The sequence below is a fragment of the Pteronotus mesoamericanus genome, unplaced genomic scaffold (genome assembly GCF_021234165.1).
Source record: "Pteronotus mesoamericanus isolate MK-2021 breed Mesoamerican mustached bat unplaced genomic scaffold, CSHL_Meso_final contig_347, whole genome shotgun sequence".
NCBI lineage: Eukaryota > Metazoa > Chordata > Mammalia > Chiroptera > Mormoopidae > Pteronotus > Pteronotus mesoamericanus.
In genome coordinates this window covers 13,197,215-13,223,063 of record NW_026555137.1, presented here as the reverse complement: position 1 = coordinate 13,223,063, position 25,849 = coordinate 13,197,215, and the positions used below count along the sequence as shown (strand labels likewise).

Here is a 25,849-nt window from a genome sequence, read left to right as displayed (position 1 = left end):
CCCAACAAAGGGACTTCCTGATGGGACAGTGTTATAAACCTGAAACGATGGTCTTTTCCAGCAGCATTGGAGGCCCCAGCACCCAGGGCTAACAATTTCATGCACGTAGCCCAGATGCATTTCCCAAGCCTCTAAAACAGGCACTGAAATAGTCTATGTATTGTCTCTTTTTCCTTTTTGCTCTAATACATGAGCACTGTACTGGAGTCATACAGCTCAAAATGAACATCACTCAAGAGGTCAGTTTTAGCATAGTACTGGCATAAAAACCGACATATAGATCACTGGAACAGATCAGAGAGCCCAGAAATAAACCCACAACTATATGGTCAATTAATACTTGACAAAGGAGGCAAGAACATACGATGCGGTAAAGACACTCATCAATAAATGGTGCTGGGAAAATTGGACAGATACTTGCAAAAAAGGAAATTTGATCACCTCCTTAAACCACATACAAAAATAAACTCAAAATGGATTACAGACTTAAATGGAAGACCCAAAACCATAAAATTCCTAGAAGAAAACATAGGCAATAAAATCTCTAACATTTCTCTCAGCAATATTTTTTTTTGATACATCTTCTAGGGCAAGAGAAATGAAAGAAAAAATAAACAAATGGGATTATATCACACTAAAAAGTTTTTGCACAGCAAAGGAAACCACCAACAAAATGAAAAGACAACCTACTAAATGGGAGAACATATTTGCCAATGATACATCTAATAAGGGATTAATATCCAAAATCTATAAAGAACTTAAACTACTCAACACCAAAAAAAACAAACAATCCAATTTAAAAATGGGCTAAAGACCTGAATAGACACTTCTCCAAAGAGGACATACAGAGGGCCAATAGACAGGAAAAGATACTCAATGTCAGTAACTGGCTGAGATATACAAATTAAAACCACAATGAGATATCACCTCGCACTTGTCAGAATGGCTATCATTAAATCCACAAACAACAAGTGTTAGTGAGGATGTTAAAAAAAAAAAAAAGGGGAACCCTCGTGCACTGTTGGTAGAAATGCAGATTGATACAGCCACAGTTAAAAACAGTATGGAGGCCTTCTGGTCAAGAAGGTGGCACAGGCAGACACGGCTTACCTCTTCCCACAACCACATCAAAATTACAACTAAAATATAGAACAACCATCACGAAGAACCATCAGAAATCGAGCTGAAACCCAATAGGGCAATAAGATATATCCAATATTTGTCATAGGAAAAAAATCAGTTTTTCCAATGAACTACGGTGGATTGTAGCGGAGACCAGCAATGCCTCATACACAACGCCTGTGAACTATTCCAGCAGCAACAACAACAAAAAGCCTCCTATTTCTTGTCTAGAGTCTTCAAGCTTCTTAGGAACCTAACAATCTTTTGAGTCAATCATTACTTGTGCTGCTTTCTTGTTAAAAATGGTAAGACTGTGTCTCTCTTTCCAGATAGAACATTTCACTGTTGGCAAAACTAACTCTTGTCAATCCACAGCAATAAAGTAATTATAAATAAGGATGACTTCTCTTTTGTGAAAAACATTCAGATAATGGTAACTAGCTTATTATTTTAAAGTAGAACAGATTAAGTTACTACCAGTAAGTTGATCAAATTAAACTATTTAACAGTAACCAGACACACTGGATAGGAAAACATATACAGGGTATCTGAATTTCTTTTTAGCAGAGACATTCAAGTGCGCTGCTCTGTTATCTTTTAAAGGCTTGAGATAACCCCTTTCCCTTACAGTTTCATACACAGATGAATGTCTCACAAGCGATAAAAATCTCATGTATCTGTATTTTGTACCTTAACTCACCACTACGAAACAACTCACAACGGAAATGGGCAGGGGCATTGCCTGGAGGACCTCACATTCCTAATCAAGAAGGTTTAGACTGTAGGTTCCAAATTCTATTATTAATAAATACCCACTGGACGAGGATCAGAGATGACCAGGGTCATGGGTGGGAGGATCAGACATGCAACCAAAAAAGTGCATACACCAACGGCACCCAGCAGCTCTTTGTAAATGCTTAATAAACTCACCCAATCATTACACATATGATGTTTTCTTAAAAATGCGCTGAAATTGAACGGCACATGTCAAGTCAAAAAAAAAAAATCATTTTCTCTCACAAATAAAAAATTTGATACAAACTTTTTAAAAGTTTTAAAAAATCCGTTTTTAAAAATTTCATGGGACCGCCTGTTTTTTAAACAGGAGTTACACTACATTGAATTAAGTATAATTAATTAAAAGTTGGTTCAGTGTAAGAACCAGCCCATCTGAGGTCCCAGTAGCCACGGGTACTGTTCCCCACTGACTGTTCTCAGTCGCCTCCACCAGGCAGTACTGGGCTTCCCACTGATGAAAGTGTCCTAACAGCCACCAGCCTCCACGAATCCGTATGCAGCTCACCCTCACTAACATTGGGTGTCAAAACCTGACATAGTCCCCAAAGGGCACTACAACTACATTTGTATCCAGTTACAATAAGGAAGCTGTTAAGTATGTATCAGTTTACCAGTTCATTCTAGATTTGTTCTAAATAACAATTTTTCCTACAGATGCTTGAAACTATTCAAGTAACCCACGCATGCCTGCCAACATTTAAAAAACAAGTAATATTGGTCAGACGCCACTGAGATGATCCCATATAACTTAAAATTTCATGCCTTAAAAATAGAGACGATGGTAATATTAAAATAGGCTTAAATAGAAAACACCTGGGGACATCCACATAGACCAGGCTTTATGATCTACCACCCTCAGCAGAGAAAGACTGTTTACTATAATTGCATGGTATTCAACTGACACATGCTGAGGAAATAGGCCAAAAGAAATGATCAGTCACCTATTTTCTCTTAGATGCAAGAGATGAGACTTTAATATAACTATTAAAGCCTTTGAACATAATAGTACAATGTAAAAAAAAAAAAAATACTAGCTCAAATACTAAATTCATCCAAGAAATGTGGGAATCCTTAAACTCGTTCTAACAGTCAATGAACTTGTCCAGGAGGTGTTAAAATAATTTGCAAGACAGGGTTAAACTAGTGATTTCAAAGAAGTCTCCTGGGGTGATCCAGTTACCCAATAAATGTTGAATATTTACATTCTGCCTCACAGTACTAAGTGCCATGGAAGAAAACAAAAAAGAAACAAATCCTCTTTTTGAGAAAACTTATGTTACTAGTAGGGAAGGCACAATAATCCAAGAAAACAAGTTTTAACCAAGTATTAAAGAGAAACTGGTGTACACGTATGTACTTGGGAAATACTATAAACTATGTGTATAAAAAGCAACCCTGACAGTCAGTAGATACAGAAATAGCAATTATTATAAACCCAGAATAATGGTTTACCTTCAATGGGAATTCCCTACCATCTCCACAATAACGGTAAGTGGTTTGGGAAATAATGATTTTAGCTGCATATCGTCAAGGCATTAAATAACTTTTTTAATGTTTCCAATTATTTCACGGAGAAAGTCTGTTTGCTGCTGGTTGTCTCTTACAATTCTTTATCACCTATTAAAAGCGCCTTCAGCAGATACTAGCCTCTAGCTACAAATTAACATTTTTTCCATTGAGTTTACTTTTATGGGAAGCTTTTATATATACCTAGTGACAGGATACACTTTCCCTTTGTAATTAAATTTAGTTAATGTTTTCTCTTGGTATTAACTTTAAAACCCTGGGGAGTGGGGGAGGACACAAAGAAAGGAACACTGTTCTAGCCATTCCTGATCACAGGCAACTTCATGTCTGTATTGTAACCAAGACTACGAGGTTTGCTTTCTCCAAGAACAATAAACAAGCCCTTGCTTAAGGCCTGGTATAAACCACAACGGTTAAAAAATCTCTGCAGTTTCTATTCAACAAAAGGAAGGAAATGAAGTGTAATAGTTTACTTTGAGAGGACTTAGGGCAGAAAGCAGCACTAGGCTTCCTGACAAAACTACTTTTGTGCTATCAGAAAGAGGCCTTCCTACTCTCTTACTACAACCTTGTGAAGCGCCTGTCCTAGCAGCCTCCTCCATTACTGTACTACCTACTCCCATAACACTTGTCCACTAGACTCTACGCTCCATGTGGGCACCTTCCTACGTTGTTGTAACATGGATACATGATGTACATACCCCTTCTAGAGAAACAATCTGTATAAAATTTGAGTTTATGGGATGAATATGACAAATATTAAATTCTAACAAAGTACATGTGTTCAACAATACACAAAACTTGAATCATCAAACAAGGCGATAAGCTCAAACTACGAGCTCTTAAAAGGCACTGGAAGAATGTAAAGACTTTCGAATTACAGAAGGAAGGTATCAAGTCCAAAGTTTACAAGTGAGGGAAGCCTGCCTAACAAGTCTGTTCATATGTTTCTCCTCTATCTTCAGCTAACATTTTAGAGCCAAACTTGGCTCCTTCTCAATGACTTCTCCCTAGACTTCCCAAGGGCATCAGAGCAGATTGGTCCATGACCTCCTTCAAGACTACTTCCACAGTAACATGGCAGTATCTCCAATCTACAAACTAATTCTACTATTTTTCAAAGGGATAGTAATAAACGTCACAATGATAACATCCCCACCACCTTCTTACGAGCAGTAACGTAGCTCAATCTGAGTCCTAGTATCCCCAGGTAAGGATGACGATCAGGAGTGAGCGAAGAGGAGACAGACAGGCCCTCAGGCTCTCCCCGCTTCTGCCCAGCAGGAGAGCATCCTCACACTTCTCTCCCCACAGCAGGGCCCGATCTAACGTGAAGACAAAAGGAAGGTGAGGGCTGAGCTCCTGCTGCATGGGGCAGCGGTTCAACGCCAACACCTTTAGGTGGGTAACTAAGTCAGGGAGCTGTGTTGCTGCAGGGGTGGAGGAACAGAAGGCTGCAATGGAGGCAGAGGTGCTCCTGGCAACACCAAGACCCACTTGGGCAACTGCTCTCTTAGGTGACGAATGGGCAGGGTGGATTTCTGGATTCAAAAACAAACAAACAAAAACCGAGATAAGTTAGAATATTTGTATCTAGCTTTTTACTACCTTGTTTCTGCATGCTCAAATGGTATTTATTCAATTTTAGGTAGAAAGCTTCCCATCAAGTGGGCCTACTAACTTGTTAGGACATACATAGCACAGCATCCTCATACTGTGTCATGTTTGCTCATGAAGAAATATTTTGCGAACTAAACAGTGGTTAACTTCAAACATTACATTACAGTGGCTGTTTATTGCTCAACTATTTCTCGTTTTGAATTTGGTAATAGTTATCTAAGAGCCTTTACAAAGGCCAGGCCTCCTAGTGCCTCAAAGCAAAGGACAAATAGGAAGAAAGCTTACACTGAAAACCACGTGTCTCTCGGTAGGAAGTGCATTACCATTCTATTTCCCGAAACTTCACTTTCCTTATGAGTGGAACAATGCAAATATTTCTAAATAACAGATCTGACATCCATGTACTGTTTACTCGCCTCGCTCGTAAAAGAACTCAGATTCCGTCCTCTGGGACAAACAAGTAAAAATAATCTGCCCCTAATGTTAACATACAGGGTACGGAGTAAAACAACGGGGCCATTAAACAGCCCAAAGCCCAGGGATGGTTCTCATGTCAACAAAGTGGACGGGAGGCAGCTAAGATCTGCTAGCTCAGGGCCTGCAGGTGGGGGCAACGGCGAGCCCGGATTTCAGCGCGTCTCGGAACCGTCCACTCCCGCTGGATGCCCCCGGGAGAGAGATGCGGAGCAGGACGCCGCCCGCCGGCTCTCCGCCTGGAGTCAGGACCAGGCCTCGGGCGGTCGCTGCTCCAACTCCGACCGCATCCATCCCCACGCCGGCCCCAGCCCTGGGGCAGAGCACCGGTCCCCAGACCGTAAACTGCTCCTCCCCGGGCGGCGCGCATCTCTCGCAGGCTCCTGGTCAGCCGATCTCGCCTCCAGGCCACCCCGACCCCGCCACCCAGGACCCCAGGTCAGGGGTCTCCGACCTCCCGCCATTTCTCCTCGTCGCCGCGGCTCGCAGCAAGAGTAGAGACGCTCAAGGTGACACCTTGTTTTGGACAGAGGATCCGGGTTCTGGGCCCGACATCCCGGGCCCGGCTTCCCGGCAGACCCCCGTCGCCTCACCTGGCAGCGGCACACGATGTCGGCGTCCTGCGCCAGCAGATCCACCACCTTCCCCTTGCCTTCGTCGCCCCACTGAGCGCCGAGCACCACCGTCACCCGGTTCCCTCCGGGCCGCGCCCTGGGGCGGCCGCAGTCGCCGTTGGGCAAGGAGGATGCCGCCGGGTTGGTCTCGGCCAACGCCATGGCTCCGGTGACGCGAGGAGAGCCCGAAAGAGACGCGGGCAGCAAAGAGGGCGCGAACGGAACTGCTCCGCAGCCGCTAGCCACATGCAGAGGAAGGAGCCCGAGCCGGCCCCGCCCCCGCCCCCGCCCCCGCCGGGCCACCGCCCTCCGGCCAGGCCCCGCCCCGCTCCCCGCCACAGTCCGCTCAAGGAGGGACCATGACTGCCCCGCGCAGGCCGGCCTCGGCAGCACCGCCCGAGGAAGAGGCCCTGGTGGCGGCAACCGCCGCCACCCGGGACCGAGGCCACGCCCCTTCCATGACCTAGCGCGCCGCTCCTGGACGAACCTGGAGAGCGGAAGGCGCGGGGGCGGGGCTTCGAGCGCGCTGCGGCCTCAACGCTCCGCCTACCCTCCCTGCCTCCAGCTTTTCAAACTGGAGAGGCGCGGAAGTGCGTGCTCGAGCGTCGGACTACAACTCCCAGCATGCAACGCTCTGGGCTAAAGTGACCTGTTCTGGGGCCATAGCGTCTGCTCTGTGCAAGTTTCAGTCTCCGAAAGCATTCATTTGTAAATTATTCTTTAGTGATTTGTTTTTATTAAGAAGAGTGTGTACAAAACACAAGGGTAGAATTTCATAATACAAGTGGGGTGGAATGGGAACATACAGGTTTCGAATAGGAAAGTAAAGGACCAGAAGAATAAAGATGCGGACATGGAAAGGGACCAGCTCAAAGGTAAAGCGATAAGGTAGAGGGTGTAAGACCTGAAGACCTGGAGAGCAAGTAGAGTCCTAACGCTTCCCACTTTACACTTTAGTAACAGAGGCTCGAGGAGGAGGAGTGTGTTACTGATGTCGTATACCAAATGCCAGATACTATGATGCACTTAGGTCTTTCAGTTCCCACAACCACATGAGGTAGTTTATACTATCTTATCCTTATTTTAGAGGATTTAAAAGTGACCATGTTCTAGTGCGGGCTGAATTGCTATCTAGGCAGTCTGAGTCAACAGCGCAGCCTTTTTCTGGATGTACATTCCATTCTTATTAGCGCTTCAGGTGCGGCTAGATTCGGGAGTATATCTACTGCTGATCTAATGTTCTTCCAACTGCAAAACAAATCAACTATGACATATAATTCTGATATAAACTTGTCTCGGGGGGGGAAGTGGGCATAGAATAGCATTAAAAATAGTGTCTCCCAAATAACAACAACAAAGAAAATAATAAATATATATTTTAAAAATAAAACGTAGTGTCTCCCAAATCAAGTAAATGCAATCACTTTCTCCATTGGTCTCCATTTTATTATTTTTGTTCAATGATTTATTAAGTCAGTAAACACTGAGGATCTGCTATGAACGGAGACTGTGCCAGGCACTGATAACAGAAGGAGGAATAAAGACACAATTGGAGCCCTTCGGGATTCAGATCATTTGGTCTACCGACAAGTACACATATAAATTATAAAACTTTGGTGTAAACCAGAATGCTCTCCTACTTCTTCGTACTCAAGTGCATGAGATAGTGTCAGGCATACAGTAGGTGCTCGATGAGCACCTGTTACCGTTCATTTCTGTTCAACTTCGAACATGGAGTGCCTGCGCCCTGTGAAGCCCTGGTACATGTGTTATTTTGCCATTGCAGAGGTTATATACAATTACAGGGAAAATTTGGGCTAAAAGATAAACTAACTGAAAAGTTTTATCTTCATTCAGCCAACTCGTATTTTCCGAAGTGGTTTTGCTAGTCCACTCCAAAGAAACGAGCGTGGTTCTGCCTTACCTAAAATCTGGCTTAAATTTTCCACTCCAGCATCCAACTCCCAGGCTCGCGGGAGTGGACAGGCAGGCGCACCCGCACTGGCCGGGCTCGGGGGCACTGGCCGCACCGAGATCCTCAGCGCCGAGCCCCCCAGCGCCTCCCGCCGCGGGCTCCGCAGGCGCCCCCGGGGAACGCGAGGCAGGGGCCGGCGAGGCCTGGGCGGTTGAGCGGAGGGTCCCGGCGCCGCCATGGCAGCCCGGGGAGTGGCGGTGCTGCTGTCCTGGCTGAGCTGCTGCGGTTCCGCTCTGTGGAGGTAGAGGCGCCAGGCGTGGGCAGGGACACCGGACGAGGGCGTCCCTGGGGCCGAGCAGGGGACCCACCCAGCGCCTCAGTGTCCCGGGAACACCGCCCGTGCAGACCACCCTCTCGTCCCGCAGTTCCCTGAACACTCGCACCAGCGCCCCGCCGCCCCTTCTGAGAGTTTTCAGAGAATGAAGGCGGAATAGGAGGCGACGCCGCTAGGACTTGGCTGCTGGAGAGTCGCGGTAACGTCCCAGTGCTGTCTGTCCTCCGGCAGCTGAGCTCCTATGAATCCTTGAACCGGTTTCCTCCTACTACACTCTGCTTTTGCCTGAGAGGAGAGGGGCAAATGAGAACCCCAAAACTGCCCCCAGAGACTGGGGATGGGGGCCCCCTTCACTAGGATAATAAGGTCGTTGATGGTCAAATGATTTATGAGAAAGTGCGTTACAAAATGTAAGGAGATGTGATTCGCGTATAAAGTGAGTGGATTCGAGGGATGAAAACTTAAAATTCTGAGAGGTCCTCAATGCACGTTTGATTTTTGTTCAGTATTAGGTAACTGCTGGATTGGAAAGCGGACCAAAATATTTTAGAAAGATTTTCGACGTAGGTTAAAATACGGCTGGTTAATCTGAAAAACCACACTCTGCGAACGTTCTATTTAACGGAGGTTTTTCTATAACAATAATTATTGCCCTCCGACATGAAAAAATGTAAGAATACCAATAATAAACCCAACCTTCAGAGGCTTCGAATGGAAGGGACCCAGAGCACCTCACTAGGCCCACGCAGGTGTCAAATAGTGAGACGCCATTGGAAAGGTGAGTGAAGTAGTGAGAAAGCAAAAATGTGGTTTCTAATTGAACTTTGTAAGTCTTCGTTTTCTTCTCTAAAAGAAGATGAGAAAACCTCTCCCATCAGGTGGTTGTGATGCTTAAATTCAATGTGCTCTCAGCACATGCCTGGCAAACAATGGATCAAATAAATCATGGTAGCTGATATTATTAAGGATGGCCTGTGAACTCAGAGAGTTTATCAACTTTCTGTGTACATCAGAGGTCATCAAACTGTATGGTAATATTTTTTAGGCATTTCAGGCTATACAATCTGTTTGAATTCCTCAACTTTGCCACTGTAGGGGAAATCATACAACAACAAAATATATTATTAAAGTCAATTTCACTTGTTTCTTCTTGCTTTTGTAATGTGACTTGCCTTCTATTTATATTGGACAATGCTGCTTTACATAAATCATATAGACAGAAATTTAAGTACCTGAATAATAGAGGGAAATGAGAATGATTAAGGACTCACAGAAATTTGCTCTTTAGTGTTTCAAGCAAGCAATACTGCTTTATGGGCTTTTAATCTTTATTCATTTTATTTTAACTCAGTTTATAAGTGAAGGTAATGCAGCCAATATTCTTCAACAGTTTTCATCTTAAAACAAAAATAAGATGTAAAAGTATTTACATATGGTCCCCAACATATTATGGTTTCACTTATGATTTTTCAACTTTATCTGGGTATAAAAGCAATATGCATAGTAAACTACATGAGATAGTCAACATATTATTATAAAATAGGCCTATGTCAGATGATTTTTCCCAACTGCAGGCTAATGACAGTGTGCCGAGCACGTTTAAGGTTGGTTAGGTTGAGCAATGCTGTTTGGTAGGTGCATTAAATGCATTTTCAAATTACAGTATTTTCAGCTTACAGTGGGTTTATTGAGAGGTAACCCCATCATAAGTCGAGGGGTATCTGAGCTTCTCATTCTGGTGTCTTCAGATACTGAGAAAACCCTAACACCCCTTGAGTGGGGGTAGGTAGAGTTCACCAATATTCGCAGTTTTATCCCTGACTATGCTTTGCAGGAGGGTGCTCGGGCAGACATGCAAAGCTCTTGGCAGCCCAGACATGCTCTGACCAGGCATAGAAACGTTCTCCTTTGGAGGAGAAATTAGGTTAAATATTTATATCTGATTTTTTTTCCTCCACAGATATTCCACTAGCAGCCCAAACTACCGCATTTTTAGCACCAGGAGTACTGTAAGTGTTTTTATTCTTTTTAACTATATTTAAGTATTTTTTTTTTACTTTAGAGCAGAGTTCATTATACTCAGTTGTACAGCACACTGTCATTCTTTTGTTATTTTATATCTTTCATTTCATTTATCTTCCTAATAGCGATCCCCCTCTACGGTAATAGTCCTTAAATATGTAAGTAGCAAAAATAAGTAGTGTTGTTTTGAGCGTTTTGTTATTTAATATTCAAAAACTTGTGTCATGATTCAGACAGCATGACTATGTCTCATTTATCTTTTTCTTAACCCTCAGAACCTACTAGAGAACCAGTCACTGCCTAGATACTTAATATATTATTTCTAAAATGAAATAAAATAAAAATCTTGTAATTCTGGGGGGAAGCTACAAGTGTTTCAGAAAAGTTTCTTTTCCTTTGTCATATGACTGCGTATAATTTCAAAGAAGTCAAATTTTAATTATTCTTTCTTTAAATAATGACCCAGGAAATTGAACCCTACAGCTGACCAATGAGATGAAAATTGTGGAGTAAATATTTTTGTTTGAACTATTTTATCTTATTTTTTAGATTAAGTTAGAATATGAAGGAACATTATTTTCTGAGTGGCATGTGCCAGAAACTTGTTCTGTGAAAGATAAAAGGTAATATTTTTGTCATGAATGTCAATATATGTGCGTATTTACATGTAACAAAGCATCCATGTAGTGTGAACATTCAGATTCCAGGCTTTGATTTAATGTAAATTTCTTCCCATTAAATAGATGTGAAAAGAAAAACAAAATCACTTTGAAAATAGGATAGAAATCAAATGTTGCTATATTTTTACTTTTCTTATTAGCATACACATGAAGTTTTTAGGCTTAGAGAGTAGTAGGACAATTTTTCTAATCTCGCATGCATCTTTACCCATATCTCCTTTCTTGTTCTCTTTAAATGCTAGCTCACCCAGCACAGAACTGCGTTGCTCTTCTCCTGGTATTCAGATTATAAGACCGATTGTTACAGGCCCGGTAAGTTGATTTTAATGATAACTTATTAAGACTTACTACACTTGAATAATCATCCATGTTACATTTTACGTTGCCTTTTTTTTTAGCTTTCAACCTATTTTCGCCTGTTTTAAATAGTGTAAGGTGTAAGTGTCAATAAGTCTTTATTTATTTATTTATTTATTTAAAGATTTTTATTTTTTATTTTTAGAGAAAGGGAGGGAGAAAGAGAGGGAGAGAAACATCCCTGCGTGGCTGCCTCTCACGCGCCACCCGGTAGGGACTTGGCCCCCAGCTCAGGCCTGCGCCCTGACTGGCGGTCCTTTCAGTCTTTGGTTCGCAGGCCGTAGCTCAGTCCACTGAGACGCACCAGCCGGGGCAATAAGAAGTATTTTTAAATTATTGTCAATGTCATTAATTTCTAGATCTATCTCTGCAAATTATGTTATTAAGTGATAGATTTTACCTTAGTCTCTTCATTGGCATGTGAAAGCCCGGGTTACCGCTGTCTTGCAGCGTAGCCTCCTGTGACAATACCCAAGATTAAGAGCCCTTTTCAGAAGGTGTGTTTTTTTTATTCCACTCTATTTTCTTCAAGAAAGCATATGTGAATGCGAACAAATGAAAGTGATGTTGAATCCTCTCTAGTTTACCAGGACAGCAAAGCATTTCTAAACCTCGACACCTTTTTAATTAGTAACAGAGCACCGGCCCGCACCTCACAGCAGAGGTTGCCACACAAGTGGGTAAAGCCATTGCCATAGAAATTCCGTGTGACTAGTCCTGCCTGTACTTTGGGGCTTGTGCCTTCTTTTTAATTAATAGTCTTTATTTTCAGGAAATAGTAGAGTGATGTGGGAGAGGCCAGATGAGTGTTAATTCATGTTTTAACCCCTATAGATTGAAACATATTTGAATTTGGCTTTTTAAGCTTATGAGTGAAGTTTCATGAACACAATTTTCGAGGAAGTAAAGGATTTCTTTCCCTTTTGTTGTATGTTGGAAGCCCATATAAACATTACAGAATATGTTGTATAAAAAAACGCACACACAAATACATGCACATATAGGACCATCTTTGTCATTTATGTATAGTGTCATCAGATCTTACAACCTTTAAGGGAGGATGTACGACTTTTGAAATTCGAGGACATTGCCAGGCATTGCCAAATGTCCCCTGGTGAGGAAAACCGCCTCTGGTTGAAAGCCACTAAACAAGAAATTAACTGAATTGTGTTTCAGTAAAGAAAACGGTAGGAGCTCATGCCAGACACTCTTAACATTCAGGAAATTATGGGAGTTTTCTCTGCATCAGGAATCGTAGTCAAAGACTCAGGAACCAGGGGCAAAGACATACATATTTCCTCTTATTTCACAAAGTCAAATATAATGGAAACAATAAGCCATCTAAATTTGCCACCCATGAGAGTAAGTTCTTAATTACAGACAGTAATTGAAGAATTGAACTAGTATTATACGAATACTTATTAGTTCTATTCTGAAATTTATTCATTATACTTCATCTCATCTTAGATAATTAACTTAGTTCCTCTGTGACTTTGATACCTGTATCTAAATTTGTCTTTAGTTTAAAGTTAACTTCTTATATTTTGCTTTTTTTTTTTTAGGATTTAGAAGAAGAACGCTATTTATTTGTGGGCAGTTCTAATACTTGCTTTCTGTGGTATTACAGAGTTAAGTAAGTAATGCCATATTGAATACAAAGATTATTAATGCTTTTTAAGAGTATTTAGTTTAAGTTCTAATTAACAAATAGGTTATCTACATTACAGTTTCCATATAAGCTTTCATTCCATTGAAAAAGAGACGCAAATACTGGAGCCTTCAATAAAGCAGGGTTATTTGCTGACAGTTTAATTGTCCTGGTTCACATGGCCCCGTAGAGTCCGACAGCTTAGCAGTTTATGTGCAATTTTGGATTGAAAGGCCTGATAACCGCATTTCACACGCCCCTCCAGGAGTACACATTGAGCCGTTCCTCTGAATTACTGCCACCTTCCCACAAAGCAGAGATGGAGTCTTTCCTCCTCACAAAGCTGGCAGGCATGTGCTCTTGGTGGGGGTTTCAGAGATACCAATCAATCATCAGCTTCCCCTCTGTGGGTTTTGAACCAGTTGAGAAGTAGACATGGGAAAATCTGGGGGGTAAATTTCTGGTATGGCTGAATTGGAGAATAAACCTGCCTCTGTGGTCAAAGGAGCTACTTGCTACTTCCTCCAAGGAGAGACCAGAGGACCCATCAGAGGGGTGAATCCCGAGAAAGCACTTGTAGCCATTTCCATGGGTTTCCAATCTCAGTCACATACGCTGAGCCCCAAGAGCTGGCGGGAGAGACGGGTCCGCAGGCTGCCCTGACGCAGGTATGTTTCCCTCCATGAGGGAAAACAGAAGGAGCTCCGACCCCCACCGACCGGTCAGCCCGAAAAGGAGACCTCGTGGGAAGCTAAATGTTTTTGGTTACATAGGTCAGAAATGTTCACAACCTATTTCCTGTACAAACACCTTTTAGAATAAAAATGAAACTAATACCCATGAACCCACCACACAGGGCAAGAAGCATAACATGACCAGGACCTTAGAATATGCTCGAGGCCCATAATGGTCACATCCTACTCATCCCCCAAGAGTGAACCACCATCCTGAATGGTGTATGATAAATGCTCCCTTGCTTTTTTATAGTTTACCAATATCTGATTCTAAGAAAGTGTTTTGTTTTGTCAGTTTTTGAGTGTTATTTAATTGAAACATATATTCACCTGTGACTTGCTTCTTTCTCTAAACATTATGTTTTTGAGACTCGTCCATGTTCCAAACAAGAATCTTTAGTTCTTGCACTGTGAATGCTCAGTGATTCCGTGGTACGAGTATTTGTGGCTCACCCTGCTGCCAACGCATTTATTTGCAACACAGGTCCTTGCTACTCAAAGTGTGGTCCAAGGACAGGCAGCGCTAGCACCACCTGCAAAGTTGTTAGAAATGCAGACTCCCAGGCTTCACGCCACACCTACAGGATCACAATGGACATTTTAACAAGATCCTGAAGTCACTTGTGTGTCCATTATTGTTTGGGAAATACTGCCCTAACACACAGCAATGGAAGTTTCTCGAAGATGCACACTTAAAAGTAGAATTGCCCAAAATTAGGACATGTACTTGTTCAACTTTACTAGGTAATTTTGTGAAAAATTGCCCAAATTTTACATCTACACCAGAAGTGGACAAAAGTTCCCATTTGTGCTACATCGTGATGAACACTTAATGTTATCTGACTTTTTAATTTTTTCCAGTCTAGTAGGTGTGAAGTGATGTCATTGTGCTTTTTCTTTACATTTCCCTGATTACTATTAAGCATATTTCCATGTTTTCATGAGAAATTTTTCTTTCCTTTCTATTAAATGAGCATATTACCCATTTTTGAGTTATTTTTGTTTCATAACATAGTTTTATTATATTTTAATGACCAGGACATTATCATACATTTTTTAAAGTATTTTATCCCACTTTCTGTAGCTTTTCACTTTTTATGATCTCTATTGACAACAGAGGTCCTTAGCTGTGGTAAACGAATTTATAAACTCCTCTGTGGCTTTATGCCTTTTTAAATCTGTTTAAGAAATTTTACTGTACCTGCAACTTCATAAAAATCACCTCCTATATATTTTTCTAAAAGTTGAACACAGTTTCTCCTTCCACAATTAAGTCCTTAATCCACGTGGACTTAGTTTTTGTAACATGTTTCAAGATAGGGACCCAACTTTATTTTTTCTACATGAATAATTAATTTTTCATATCCATTTATTGAATAATCAATTTACCTGTAATGGCTGCTCGATCATAGGTCAGTTTTCCATGTCTGCATGGATTTCTTTCCAGGCTGGCTATTCTGTTCAGCTGATCTGTTTGTCTCTACTCAAATAAATTCTACATTATCTTTATTACAGTAACTTTATGTTAAAGTCTTGATAAATGGTAATGCAAGTACCCATCCCACTCCAACACCAATTCTAATTCTTCTTCAGGAGTTTTTAGCTACATCTTTTGGACCTGCTTTTCTTCCCTATGAATTTTTGGAATTGGTTTATCAAATTCCAAAAAACCCTATTAGGGATTTTTATAATTTCTCTAAATATTTTAATCAATGTAGAGAGTCTTTCTACTCAGTAACAATATAAAACTCTCCATTTATTTATATTCTTTTACATGTCTGCCAATAAAATTTTGTAATTTTTTGTACAGGTGCCTGGACATTTTTATTAGATTTATTTCTAAGTACTTTATATTTGTGTTGCTATTCTAAATAGTCAATTTTTTTAAATTGCATGTTTGAACCAGAACCTCCTGTTGTATATAATACAGTTTACTTTTGAATATTGATTTTTATATTCAGCAACTTTGCAAAATTCTTGTATTCTACTAATTTGTTTATATATTCTCTGGGAATTTTTACAAATCATATCACTTGAAAAATAATGTTTTTGCCCAATAAGTATGCTTTTTATTCTTTTTATTCTTACTGCACAGCTGGAACACAATGTTTCCTGGGGCGCTGGCAGGATCCCTGGTCTAATTTCTGATCTTAAAGGGAGGCTGGCATCCTTTCACTGTTTCCCGTAACATTTGTTACAGGTTACAGGTTAACCTTTACCTAGTTAAGGAGGTTTCCTTTTATTCCAAGTCAGCAGCGAATTTTTCTTATGAATTGGTACTGAAATATATTTAAAGTTTTTTCTGCTTCCACTTAAAAGTTCATATGGCTTTTCTCCTTGACTATGTTAATCTGGAGAATAAGAGTCAATAATATTTCTGCATTAAGCTGATCTTGTATTTCTAGAATAGTCCAACTTGGTGTTGATGAATTACCTTTCCTATAGATTGATGGATTGGGTTTGCTAGTATCTGTTTAGTTTTTTGTGTGTGAATATTCATGAGCGGGATTGGCCTGTGATTTTACTCCTCTTATAACATCTTTTTCTACTTTTGGTAGCAAGGCTATGCTAGATTCATCATATAAGTTAGCTCTCATTTTTTTCTTTCCTCTGAGAGACTTTGCGTAAGATTGGAAATATACATTCCTTGAGTATTTGTTGGAAACGTGCATAGAAACCCACTTGAATCTAGACTCTCTTGTGGGCGAAGGAGCAGGAAGATTTCCAACCTATTAATTTATTTAATGGTTATTGTACTAGTTTGGAATTCTAATCCTTGTAAAATCCGTTTTCATCCGCAGTATTTTTCTGGGGATTTATCCATGTCTTCAGTTGACGATGTCAGTGTAAATTTCAAAGTCATAAAGTTGCCCACAACATCTCTTATATCTATTTCATCTCTGAGGTAGTTGTAGTTTTGTATCTAAACATTTCTAACATTTTTATTTGCGCCTCCCTTCTGTTTCCTTGTTCTTCTTCCTAGGGATATTTCTATTTCTATCTTACTTGTCTTTTCAGAGAACCATCTTTTGGCTTTGGTGAGCTTTTCTATTGCTGTGGACATAGGAAGACACTGTCAGGTTTTTAAAGATCAATCATGCATCTGGCTACGGGAACTTGGACTGTTGTTAGAGAGGCGTGCAGATTCAAGCCGTCAGCCTCCTGGGACGGCACTTGAGACTCCTAATTATATTTAATTATAAACATAGGTAGCTTTTTTTTTACCATTTAGCATTTAATGATTTATCTATAGTGGAACATAAAGAAAATATCCCAAGATTTAGAGACATGTATATTGAAAGTAGAATATTCAAACTCATATTGAGCATACTGTTTACTAAAGTATGATTCCTCTTTTTGCCAACAGAAATTTCCCTCAAAACTTAACCCAGGTAAGACATTTTTAAAAAATTTTGTATATCCTTCGTATATGACTACTATAATAGTTCCAGGTTATATTCCATACTTCCCAGAAGAGGAATTTTCCAAACGAATTTTTCAACAAAATTTGCTTGGAGCAATGGCGCTCAAGGTATGGTCTGAGGACTGTTGGGGCTCCACGGGCCTTTTCAGAAGGTGCACGAGGTCTGCCCTTCTCCAACCTTCTACCTGCGGAGGAAAAACACCTTTATGAACAAGAACCTACTAAGAATAGTTATTTGTGGGGTGGAGTGACCTTACAGAAATGAGTGATAAAATACAGGGTGGGAAAGACAATTGTCACTGTATTTTTAATACAATGTGTTTTAACGGTGTGACTAAGATGTCTATTCAAGAAAAAATAAACAAGAAAGAAAAGAATTAGATCCACACCTAATGAAATGGCCATGACCTAACAAGTGACAAAAGCCAGTTACAAAGAGCCTGCGTAGTGTGATTTCATTTTTGTCAAATGTGTGTGGGGGCAGGGGCCTGGGGGTGGGGCGCTGTGTCCATCTCTGAATGCAGAGAAAGCTGGACGAGCGTCCCTACGAAATGTTAGCAGTTACCTCGGGTGTGCAGAAGAATATCACTAACTCTTCATATGTCTTTGAGTTGTTTCACTTATTAAAAACAACACATTGTCATGGTTTTTTAAAATGGGGTAGTCAAAATTTTACAAAAACATTTTTATGGTTATATCTTGTCACAACTGAAAATGAAATGTGTCCAAAATTTAAAGAAATGCAAACGTTTTATGTTATAGATTGTCGTCATATGGGTATACGACCCAGAAAATGCAGACCTCAGTGAGCTGCTGTGGGAGGCAGATTTTCCATCACTAGTAGGTGGAAACATTATTATCATAGATAAAATAATATGCTATATTTCTTTTTGAAGGGCTGTGAATATTTTAAGTGGCACAGAACTAACTAAATGCATTTTAATTATCCACTAAGTTGAGTTTAGTCATTATAGTGATTTTGAATTTGTGCTTGCTTTCTACAATTATAAATTTTTCCTTAGGATTGTTTTCTGAGCATTTGTTGCATTTTCTCAGAACCTCATTATTCATGAAGAGGCTGACCTTTATCAAGTGTTTTGCAGCTCTTCCTTGAGCATTTATCTCAAAGTCATCTTTCAAAAATCTGTCCATCTCCTTCCTGAGTCCTTGATCATGTAGAGACTAATGAATTTCTTAAAGGTGCAACATGGTGAATAAACAAGTCTTTTCTTTATTTGTTGCAAATTTACCTCTTTCAAGATTTTTCTGCCTTCAAATACAATAAAATGTATTGAAGAGAAATATAAAATGAGCAGTTTTAGCTTCTCATTAATATGTATTAATGAGTCAAGATCTGTCTGATTTTTAATAGCATTATCATAATGCAGGGTAATCAGATTCACAAGAAGGAGGCTGATAAATCAGAATGACAATGAATCAATTGTTTTATTTGGCAATCAACTTTAGAGAGAATAAAATGAATTAACGGTGATTAAATACTTTAAGCATTGCTGTTACTTAATTTCTAATCTTCTTAAATGAAAATATGCACATTTTAACATTATTTGATCCACACATATGTGATAATTTGCTTTTTTGCTCTGTTTAATTTTCATGTTTATTCATGACCATGTCATTTCCTTAAAATCTTTCTATGGCTCTCTATTACAAACAGCATGGACCCTGACTCTTAGACTGTTAACACGGCAGGTGAGGCCCTGGATACCCTCTCTCTGCCCCTCTCCTCTGGCTCTGTTGATCTGTGTGTTTTTGTCTCTGCTTATACTGGTGTTTCCTCCATAGCAACTGCTCATTCACTCCCTTTCTTCTCTACTTACATTTTAGGTCTCAAGTCAGGTATCCAAGATGCCTGCCATGATCAAATCAGGATGTTTTCCCATGGATAGTTTGAGGGAATTATTTTAGTGCTACCGTTTTGATAAATCAGGAACGAGATAGTTCCAGCAAAATGTAAATGATCTGTTTGGGTTTTTATCAGTCAAAGTGTAAGGTGCTGAACAGACCCCCAAACCCTCCCTCTCTCTGACTCTTCATTCCTCATCCTCTTCCTTAACCATCCCAGACCGAACTCTAAATAGTGCCTAATGTTTAATGCATTCCTGTATTATTTTATCTTTGAACCTCAACCCACCTCTGTATCTTGTCACACTGACTTCCTCTCTGAACCTTACCCTGTTCCCAACGCCCACACCAGGGAAAAGAGGGCCCCCAGCACGATGCAGCTCGGGGATGGGTACATGATAACTTACCTCTACAATTTGGTGAAAAAGTATTAACACGTTCAGAGTTTTATTTTACTTGAGATTTTCCTCACTGAGCGGGCAGAGGGTGGCAGGGTGATTTTTCTTCGGGTGTCTTAGAGAAAACGGGCTTTGGGGCAGAAACTTGCTGTTATTTCCAAAGACCTTGGTGATAACAGTCAGCACGGTGAACACGTTTTTGTTTTTGTGTTATTTTCAGTTCTTGCACCTAGGTGGTAGTTGTAATGACAAGTACAGGATCCGGCAGAAGGAAGGCCTGCTTGAGTGTGGTTGGTAGGGTAATAATGTGAGTGTAGTAATTTATAGTTTTAATGTGACCATTTCACCTAAAATGTCATATGGTGTGCTTGAGTGTAAAATATTATGTTACAGAATTGCATGCTTATGATTTTGTAATAATAGATAGTGTAATAAAAATGGGGCATTATTTGTGCCGGACCCTGTACTTAAATAGCTATTTTTGATGTCATACTCTGACTTTTCCTTTCTCCTTACTTTTGTTATGCAGATATTTTAGGCAGACTCTTGCCATTAAATAAAATATTCCTTTCTTTTCCAACAAACTCTGTCTTTGGAGATTTGCCTGGTAGGCAATGAGCTGTAGGACCCCCCTTACTGGTTGGGTTCAGTAACAATTTGAAACCTTCCTGGAAAGAGTGTGTTGCTTTGAAGGCAGGTTCATGTAGAAATAATTCTAACAGATTAGTTTTAGAAGTTCCATTATGTAGTTCATATTATAACTAAGGGTATTTTATTTAAGGGTCCTCATAGCCTCAATTCATTCAGGATTCTGATTGTGCATAGTATTTTCAACATGTTGAAACTGTATTATGACAATTATAATTCATAAAATTCTCATGGGGAGGATGCCAAATGGTAGGAAAAAAAAAACAAACCCAAATCTTGAAAATGTGGTAAATTTATAAACATAAACAATGTCTTAGTTAAAGTAATACACTCAATATAACATAATGTAATTTCCAAATAAGTTTGGCTATGAAAAGAGTAAAAACATATTTTTTTTTTTTACAGAATTCCATTATGCTTAGCAAGCAGTTGGCCACTTTGGGACAGGAGCCAGTCTTATATACGTTTCTGAAGAGAAAAGTTTACTTTCCACAAAAGAAATTGGAAAATGGGTATTTAATTTTTAATTTTCAAATATAAAATTCGTCTTTAAAATTCAGTAAAAAAAAAAAAACTATCGAAAAACTAGCAAAAGAGATTTTAAAACCCTAGTAGAATTTCATGGAATATCTTATGTGTAATTTCCAAGTAGATTCTTTTATGCTCCAAAAGAACCACAAAAAAAAACCCAGTTGTGATGATTAGAACTAGTTACCAACCTAGAGAATGCTAGTCAGAACCCTGGACTGCAGTTTCACAGTTTGCATTAGTAGCTAAACCTCAATCCAAGAGCCTCCTCAGCGTGGTGGCAAATCATGGCAATGTGTTAAAATGTTTCTTGCTGATTCATAAAAATGAGACACATGGGTGGACTGATGTTACCGGTGCACAGGCGCATCCACACACATCACAAATCCTACCTAAGAAGTGGAGCCCGTTACTGTTATGTTAATAAGTTATCACGGGGCTTAGACAGCCTTCATTTACTGAGCACCTAGGCACTGGTCAAGATGCTTGTAACTAAAAGATACAATACATACTTCCAATATGAGGTTGAATGGGAGTGGTGAGAAAAGACATTTTGTCGTGTTCCTTGTTCTTAGAAGGAAAGGAGCTAGTTTCTCATCATTACGTTTTTTTTGTATAGATGCTTCATTATCAAGTTGAAGTTCCCCTCTGTTGCTAGTTTGCTGAGAGTTTTTATCATAAATGAATGTCAGATTTTGTCAAATGTTTTTTATGCCTTTATTTTTTTTAAAGATTTTATTTATTTATTTTTAGAGAGAGGGGAAGGGAGGGAGAAAGAGAGAGGGAGAAACATCAATGTGTGGTTGCCTCTCACATGCCTGCAACTAGAGACCTGGCCTGCAACCCGGGCACATGCCCTGATTGGGAATCAAACCCATGACCCTTTGGTTTTCAGGCTGACACTCAATTCACTGAGTCACACCAGCCAGGGCTTTTTATGCATTTATTGATATGATTACATGCTTTTTCTTCCTTAAGCTGTTGATGCAATGGGTTACATTAGTTGATTTTTAAATGTTGAACCATATGTGTGTAACTGGAGTAAGTCCCATTTGGTCACAGTGCATAATTATGTTTACACATTGTTGGATTCAAAAGGTCTGTAGCTTTATCTGTAACATGTTCATCTCATTTTGGCATTAGGATAATATTGGCCTCATAAAGTGAGTTAGGAAGTGTTCCTCCAACCTGATGTCTCCCGGGCCGGCCTGCAGAGAAACACTCCGCAGAACCTGCCCTAGCTTGAGATGTATGTCAGACGGCTTGTTTTAGCTAATTCCTCTGTGTGTCCACTTCGAAAGACCAGACACATGAGTGGATTGATGTTACCGGTGCACAGGCACCAGTTTTAGCCCTGTCAGATTTTAGCATGCCAAGAGAAAATGGGGAGATCCTAACATCTTATGGAAAGGCAACCCATTTAACTAAACAAGAGTCACTGTCTCATTCTCATTAGTCAACCTCAACACAAAGAGACTAGAGAACATGCCCTCAAAGCTCTGAAGTCTCCTCCTAGCCAAATACTCAAGAAAGCGTGTTAAAGACATTTTTGGATTTCAGGACCTCAAAAAATGTATGTTCACTTACCCTTTGGCAGAAAACTTACTGAAGAATGTGCTTTAGCAAAACAAGAAAGGTCCAGGTATTGGGTCCAGTACATGATGGCATCAACCCAGACAGTAATAAAAGGAAATCCCTGGAAGCAAGTACGACACTCCCTCCGCATTTGCCACATGGATAATATTATGGGTGCTATTTCAGTTCTCTATTGGAAAAATCAGAAAACTAAACACATTTTTAAATAAATAATTATTAACTCTAGGGAAAATATTGTAAATAAATATATTTAGAAAAGAAAACAATCATAGTACAATAATTGGCTCAGTAGTAAATGACATACACATTATTAATAACAATATAAACACTATAGACCTAGCTAAACATCATGACATTAATTTGAGAGAAAAGAAGATGTATTGGTAGGTATAAGCTATGAGATACATCTTCATCTGTCATATAAGAGGCCAACAGATAATGTATAAATATTACATAGTAAGAGAGCAGTATGGGAATATTTAAGGAGACTATGAAGACACATTGCAGAAGAAAGAGTATTATGAGTCAAGATTACTTCCATTTGGAAACAAGAGTGAAGAATGAGGAGAAATGGGTAGCATTTTAATACTGTTTGATTTATTTTACCCAGATTTGTTAATAAAAATTGTTTAAAAGTTTAAAAGGTGATAAATGCCAGCACTGTATGAGAGTCCATGGATAAGAGAAAAGAAATAGGCCGTTTTATTCTTATATTTTCTATTTTCCTCTTCTAAGGGCCTGGAGCATCTCCATACCAATGGCAGTGGATGATGCGCTGAAAGAGATTAAAGGAAACCAGGTGGCTTTTCAAGATTGTTTTGTTGCAAATTCTTTTTTCATGCTGACTTTTCCTTTGCTGACAATACCTGAGCACCCTAGCTTTTTACCCATTTCTTCACCACGTGGTAGTCAGCTGATGTCATCCTGGCAAGCCTGTGTTCCTTCTTTTGCTGTGGTGGTATCCGACATGGAGACCTTTCAAACCAATGATTCATTTCGTACTTGGACCAGAATCAGAGTGCCTCCAAACGCCCTCACGGACGACGAGAGACACAGTGTGTCTGCTGTGATCCTATCCCGCGATGGAATTTTTTTTTTAATAAATGGTGTCCTTTATGTAAAAAGTTTTACTGCATTTACAAGACTGGGAAGCAAAGAAAACCTTCCCGAAGGTGGAATTGTTGGCATTACATCAAGAAAATGGTGTTGGGTCAAATATTTATTGAAGGTTAGTAAAATATTACATATATGTATATCACACTTACACATTTTGATATACTTACCATACCTTTTAATTCAGCGATATATTACAGACTATACTATGCAGTTTCTTGGCAGTATTTTATTCATGGCTGTAAAGAGCTTGGCCAAAGGACCTCTGACAACATAGAATAAAATGAATGTTATATATTATTATGCAGAATCACTTAGTCATACTAGGGGAGTTTTGTTTTACCTTGATGTGGGCAAAAAGTCAAAAAAGTTACTTCCTCCAAACAAAAACTCCATCTGCTCTCAAAAATGAGTTAACTCTTTAATTTCTGACGATATAATGAATAAGATATCCTTAAGCTATAGCATTACCTAAAATGCTGCATAACAACTTTAAACCTTCTTTTAAGCTCATAGCTGGACTTATATGAAAGTAAGGAAAATTCTGAGAGGAAAGATGGAGTCCTGGAGCACTAATCCAGAAAGATAAAAGGCAAAGATTGTCCAATTGGACATTTTAAAAAAGACCAAGTTGTATGTTTTCCATAAGAAGCCTACTTTAAATAAATGGTATAGTTGGATTCAAAGTAATACATTGGAAAAGGATATACCGTAGAAGCACTTATTAAAAGAAACCAAGAGTAACTTTATTAGTCTCAGACAAGCTAGGAAAACAATCAGGGATATAGAAGGACATTATATAATGATAAAAAGGTCAATGCATCAAGAAGACATAACAATCCTAAATGCGTATGCACTTAAGGGAGCTTCAAATTAGAGCCTTGCTTTTTCTCCAGAGTAGCAATATCTGCCTTTAAATTGTAGCAATTAGTCCACATAGATTTAATGGACCTATTGCTATGGTTGGGTTTAAGTCTACCATCTTGACTTTGTCTCCTATTAATCCCAATTTTTTTTCCTTCCTTTCCCCTTTCCTGTCTTCTTCTCGATAAAATGTGTATTTTTCAGTGTTTCTATGTTGTCTCCTGTATTGACTTTTTAATTCAAAACAATTTTTAGTGGTTGCACTTGACTTTACAGTCATCATCTTTGACTTATCAGAGTCCAATTTCAAATACTATATATACTTCACAACAGTATAAGAACCTTGTAGCTGTACGATTCCATTTATACCCCATCCTTTGTACTCTTGCCTCATATTTAACTGCTAAATAAGCTATAAATCCCAAAACTATGTGACTAGTTCTGCTTTAAAAATCAAGTTTCATAAAGATGTATAAATATAAACTGATAGCAAAAGAAATCGTTTATGTGTTATCAACTCCCTGGTTATGCTTTATTTCTGTCTGCACGTCCGTAGTTCCTCCTGGTTCCATTTCTCTTCAGCCTGAAGTATGTCTTTAAATTTTCTTGTGTGGCAAGTTCTCTCAACATTCCTTGCATAAAAGTGTCTTTATTTTTGCCTGCATTTTTGAAGGACATTCACTGAATACAGAATTGTAGAATGACAGGTGGTTTTTGTTAGGGGGTTTTCTTGTTGCTGTTTTTAAAACAACATATAAAGACATCAGTCCATTATTTGCTGACCTCCATCATTTTTTGATAAGAAGTCAGCCACTATTCATATCATTATTCTCATATATATAATGTGTCTTTTTAACCAATAGCTGATTTTATTAGAACTTGCTCTCTATCTCTGGTTTTCAGCACTTTCATTATGTGACTAGGTGTGATTTCCTTTATACAGGTGAGGCAAAAGTAGGTTTACAGTTGTTCATATGGAAAATACAATAATTAATGAATACTAATATAAGAATAAGCTCTGTATTTTGCATACTCACAACTGTAAACTTCTTTTTGCCCCACCCTGTATTTATCTTGTTAAGGCTTAACTGAGCTTTTCCTCTCCTTCTAGGATTCCCAAAACACATACGTGAAACCATTTAATATTGTCCCATGGATCTCAGACCACCTGTTTATATTCTTTCACTCTGCTTTTCCCTTTCTACTTCAATGTATATACATGCTGTTAACTGTCTTCCAGATCACTGCTCCTTTCCTCTGCTTTTCCCAGTTTACTCTTAAATTTATCTAAGAAGGTCTTTATTCCCAATATCACTTTTTTTTTTTATTTCTAGCATTTCCATGTTCCTCTTTCCCATCATGTACATGTCTCAGCGGATCCCCATCTCTGCACTCACATTGCCTGTCATCCCCAATAGATCCCTTGGCATTTTTATCATAGTTATTTTCCCTTTAGCCATGCATGAGATCTTAGCACTGACAAGATTCCAGAGATTCTCCATGCTTTGCAGCCGAGCCACAAGCATCCCAGACTGCGAGAGAGCCGTCTCTGCTTTACGGCCTGGCTGTC

The 25,849-nt window shown here is 39.5% G+C and overlaps 2 protein-coding genes across 2 annotated transcripts in view; one reads left to right on the top strand and one right to left on the bottom strand.

Moving 5' to 3' along the window:
- Positions 1-6,405, bottom strand: part of ADSS2 (adenylosuccinate synthase 2) — a 35,809-nt gene extending 29,404 nt beyond the window's left edge. The window contains exon 1 of the mRNA XM_054576691.1: positions 6,135-6,405. Within this exon, the coding sequence (XP_054432666.1) occupies positions 6,135-6,317 (183 nt within the window). The 5' untranslated portion in view covers positions 6,318-6,405. The remainder of the gene's footprint in view (positions 1-6,134) is intronic.
- A 1,901-nt stretch (positions 6,406-8,306) lies between these two features.
- The window catches only part of CATSPERE (catsper channel auxiliary subunit epsilon), a 50,496-nt gene continuing 32,953 nt past the window's right edge, over positions 8,307-25,849 (top strand). The window contains exons 1-9 of the mRNA XM_054576685.1: positions 8,307-8,371; positions 10,365-10,413; positions 10,976-11,049; positions 11,349-11,418; positions 13,026-13,096; positions 17,213-17,237; positions 18,032-18,109; positions 20,584-20,690; positions 23,038-23,530. Coding sequence (XP_054432660.1) covers positions 8,307-8,371; positions 10,365-10,413; positions 10,976-11,049; positions 11,349-11,418; positions 13,026-13,096; positions 17,213-17,237; positions 18,032-18,109; positions 20,584-20,690; positions 23,038-23,530 — 1,032 coding nt within the window. The remainder of the gene's footprint in view (positions 8,372-10,364; positions 10,414-10,975; positions 11,050-11,348; positions 11,419-13,025; positions 13,097-17,212; positions 17,238-18,031; positions 18,110-20,583; positions 20,691-23,037; positions 23,531-25,849) is intronic.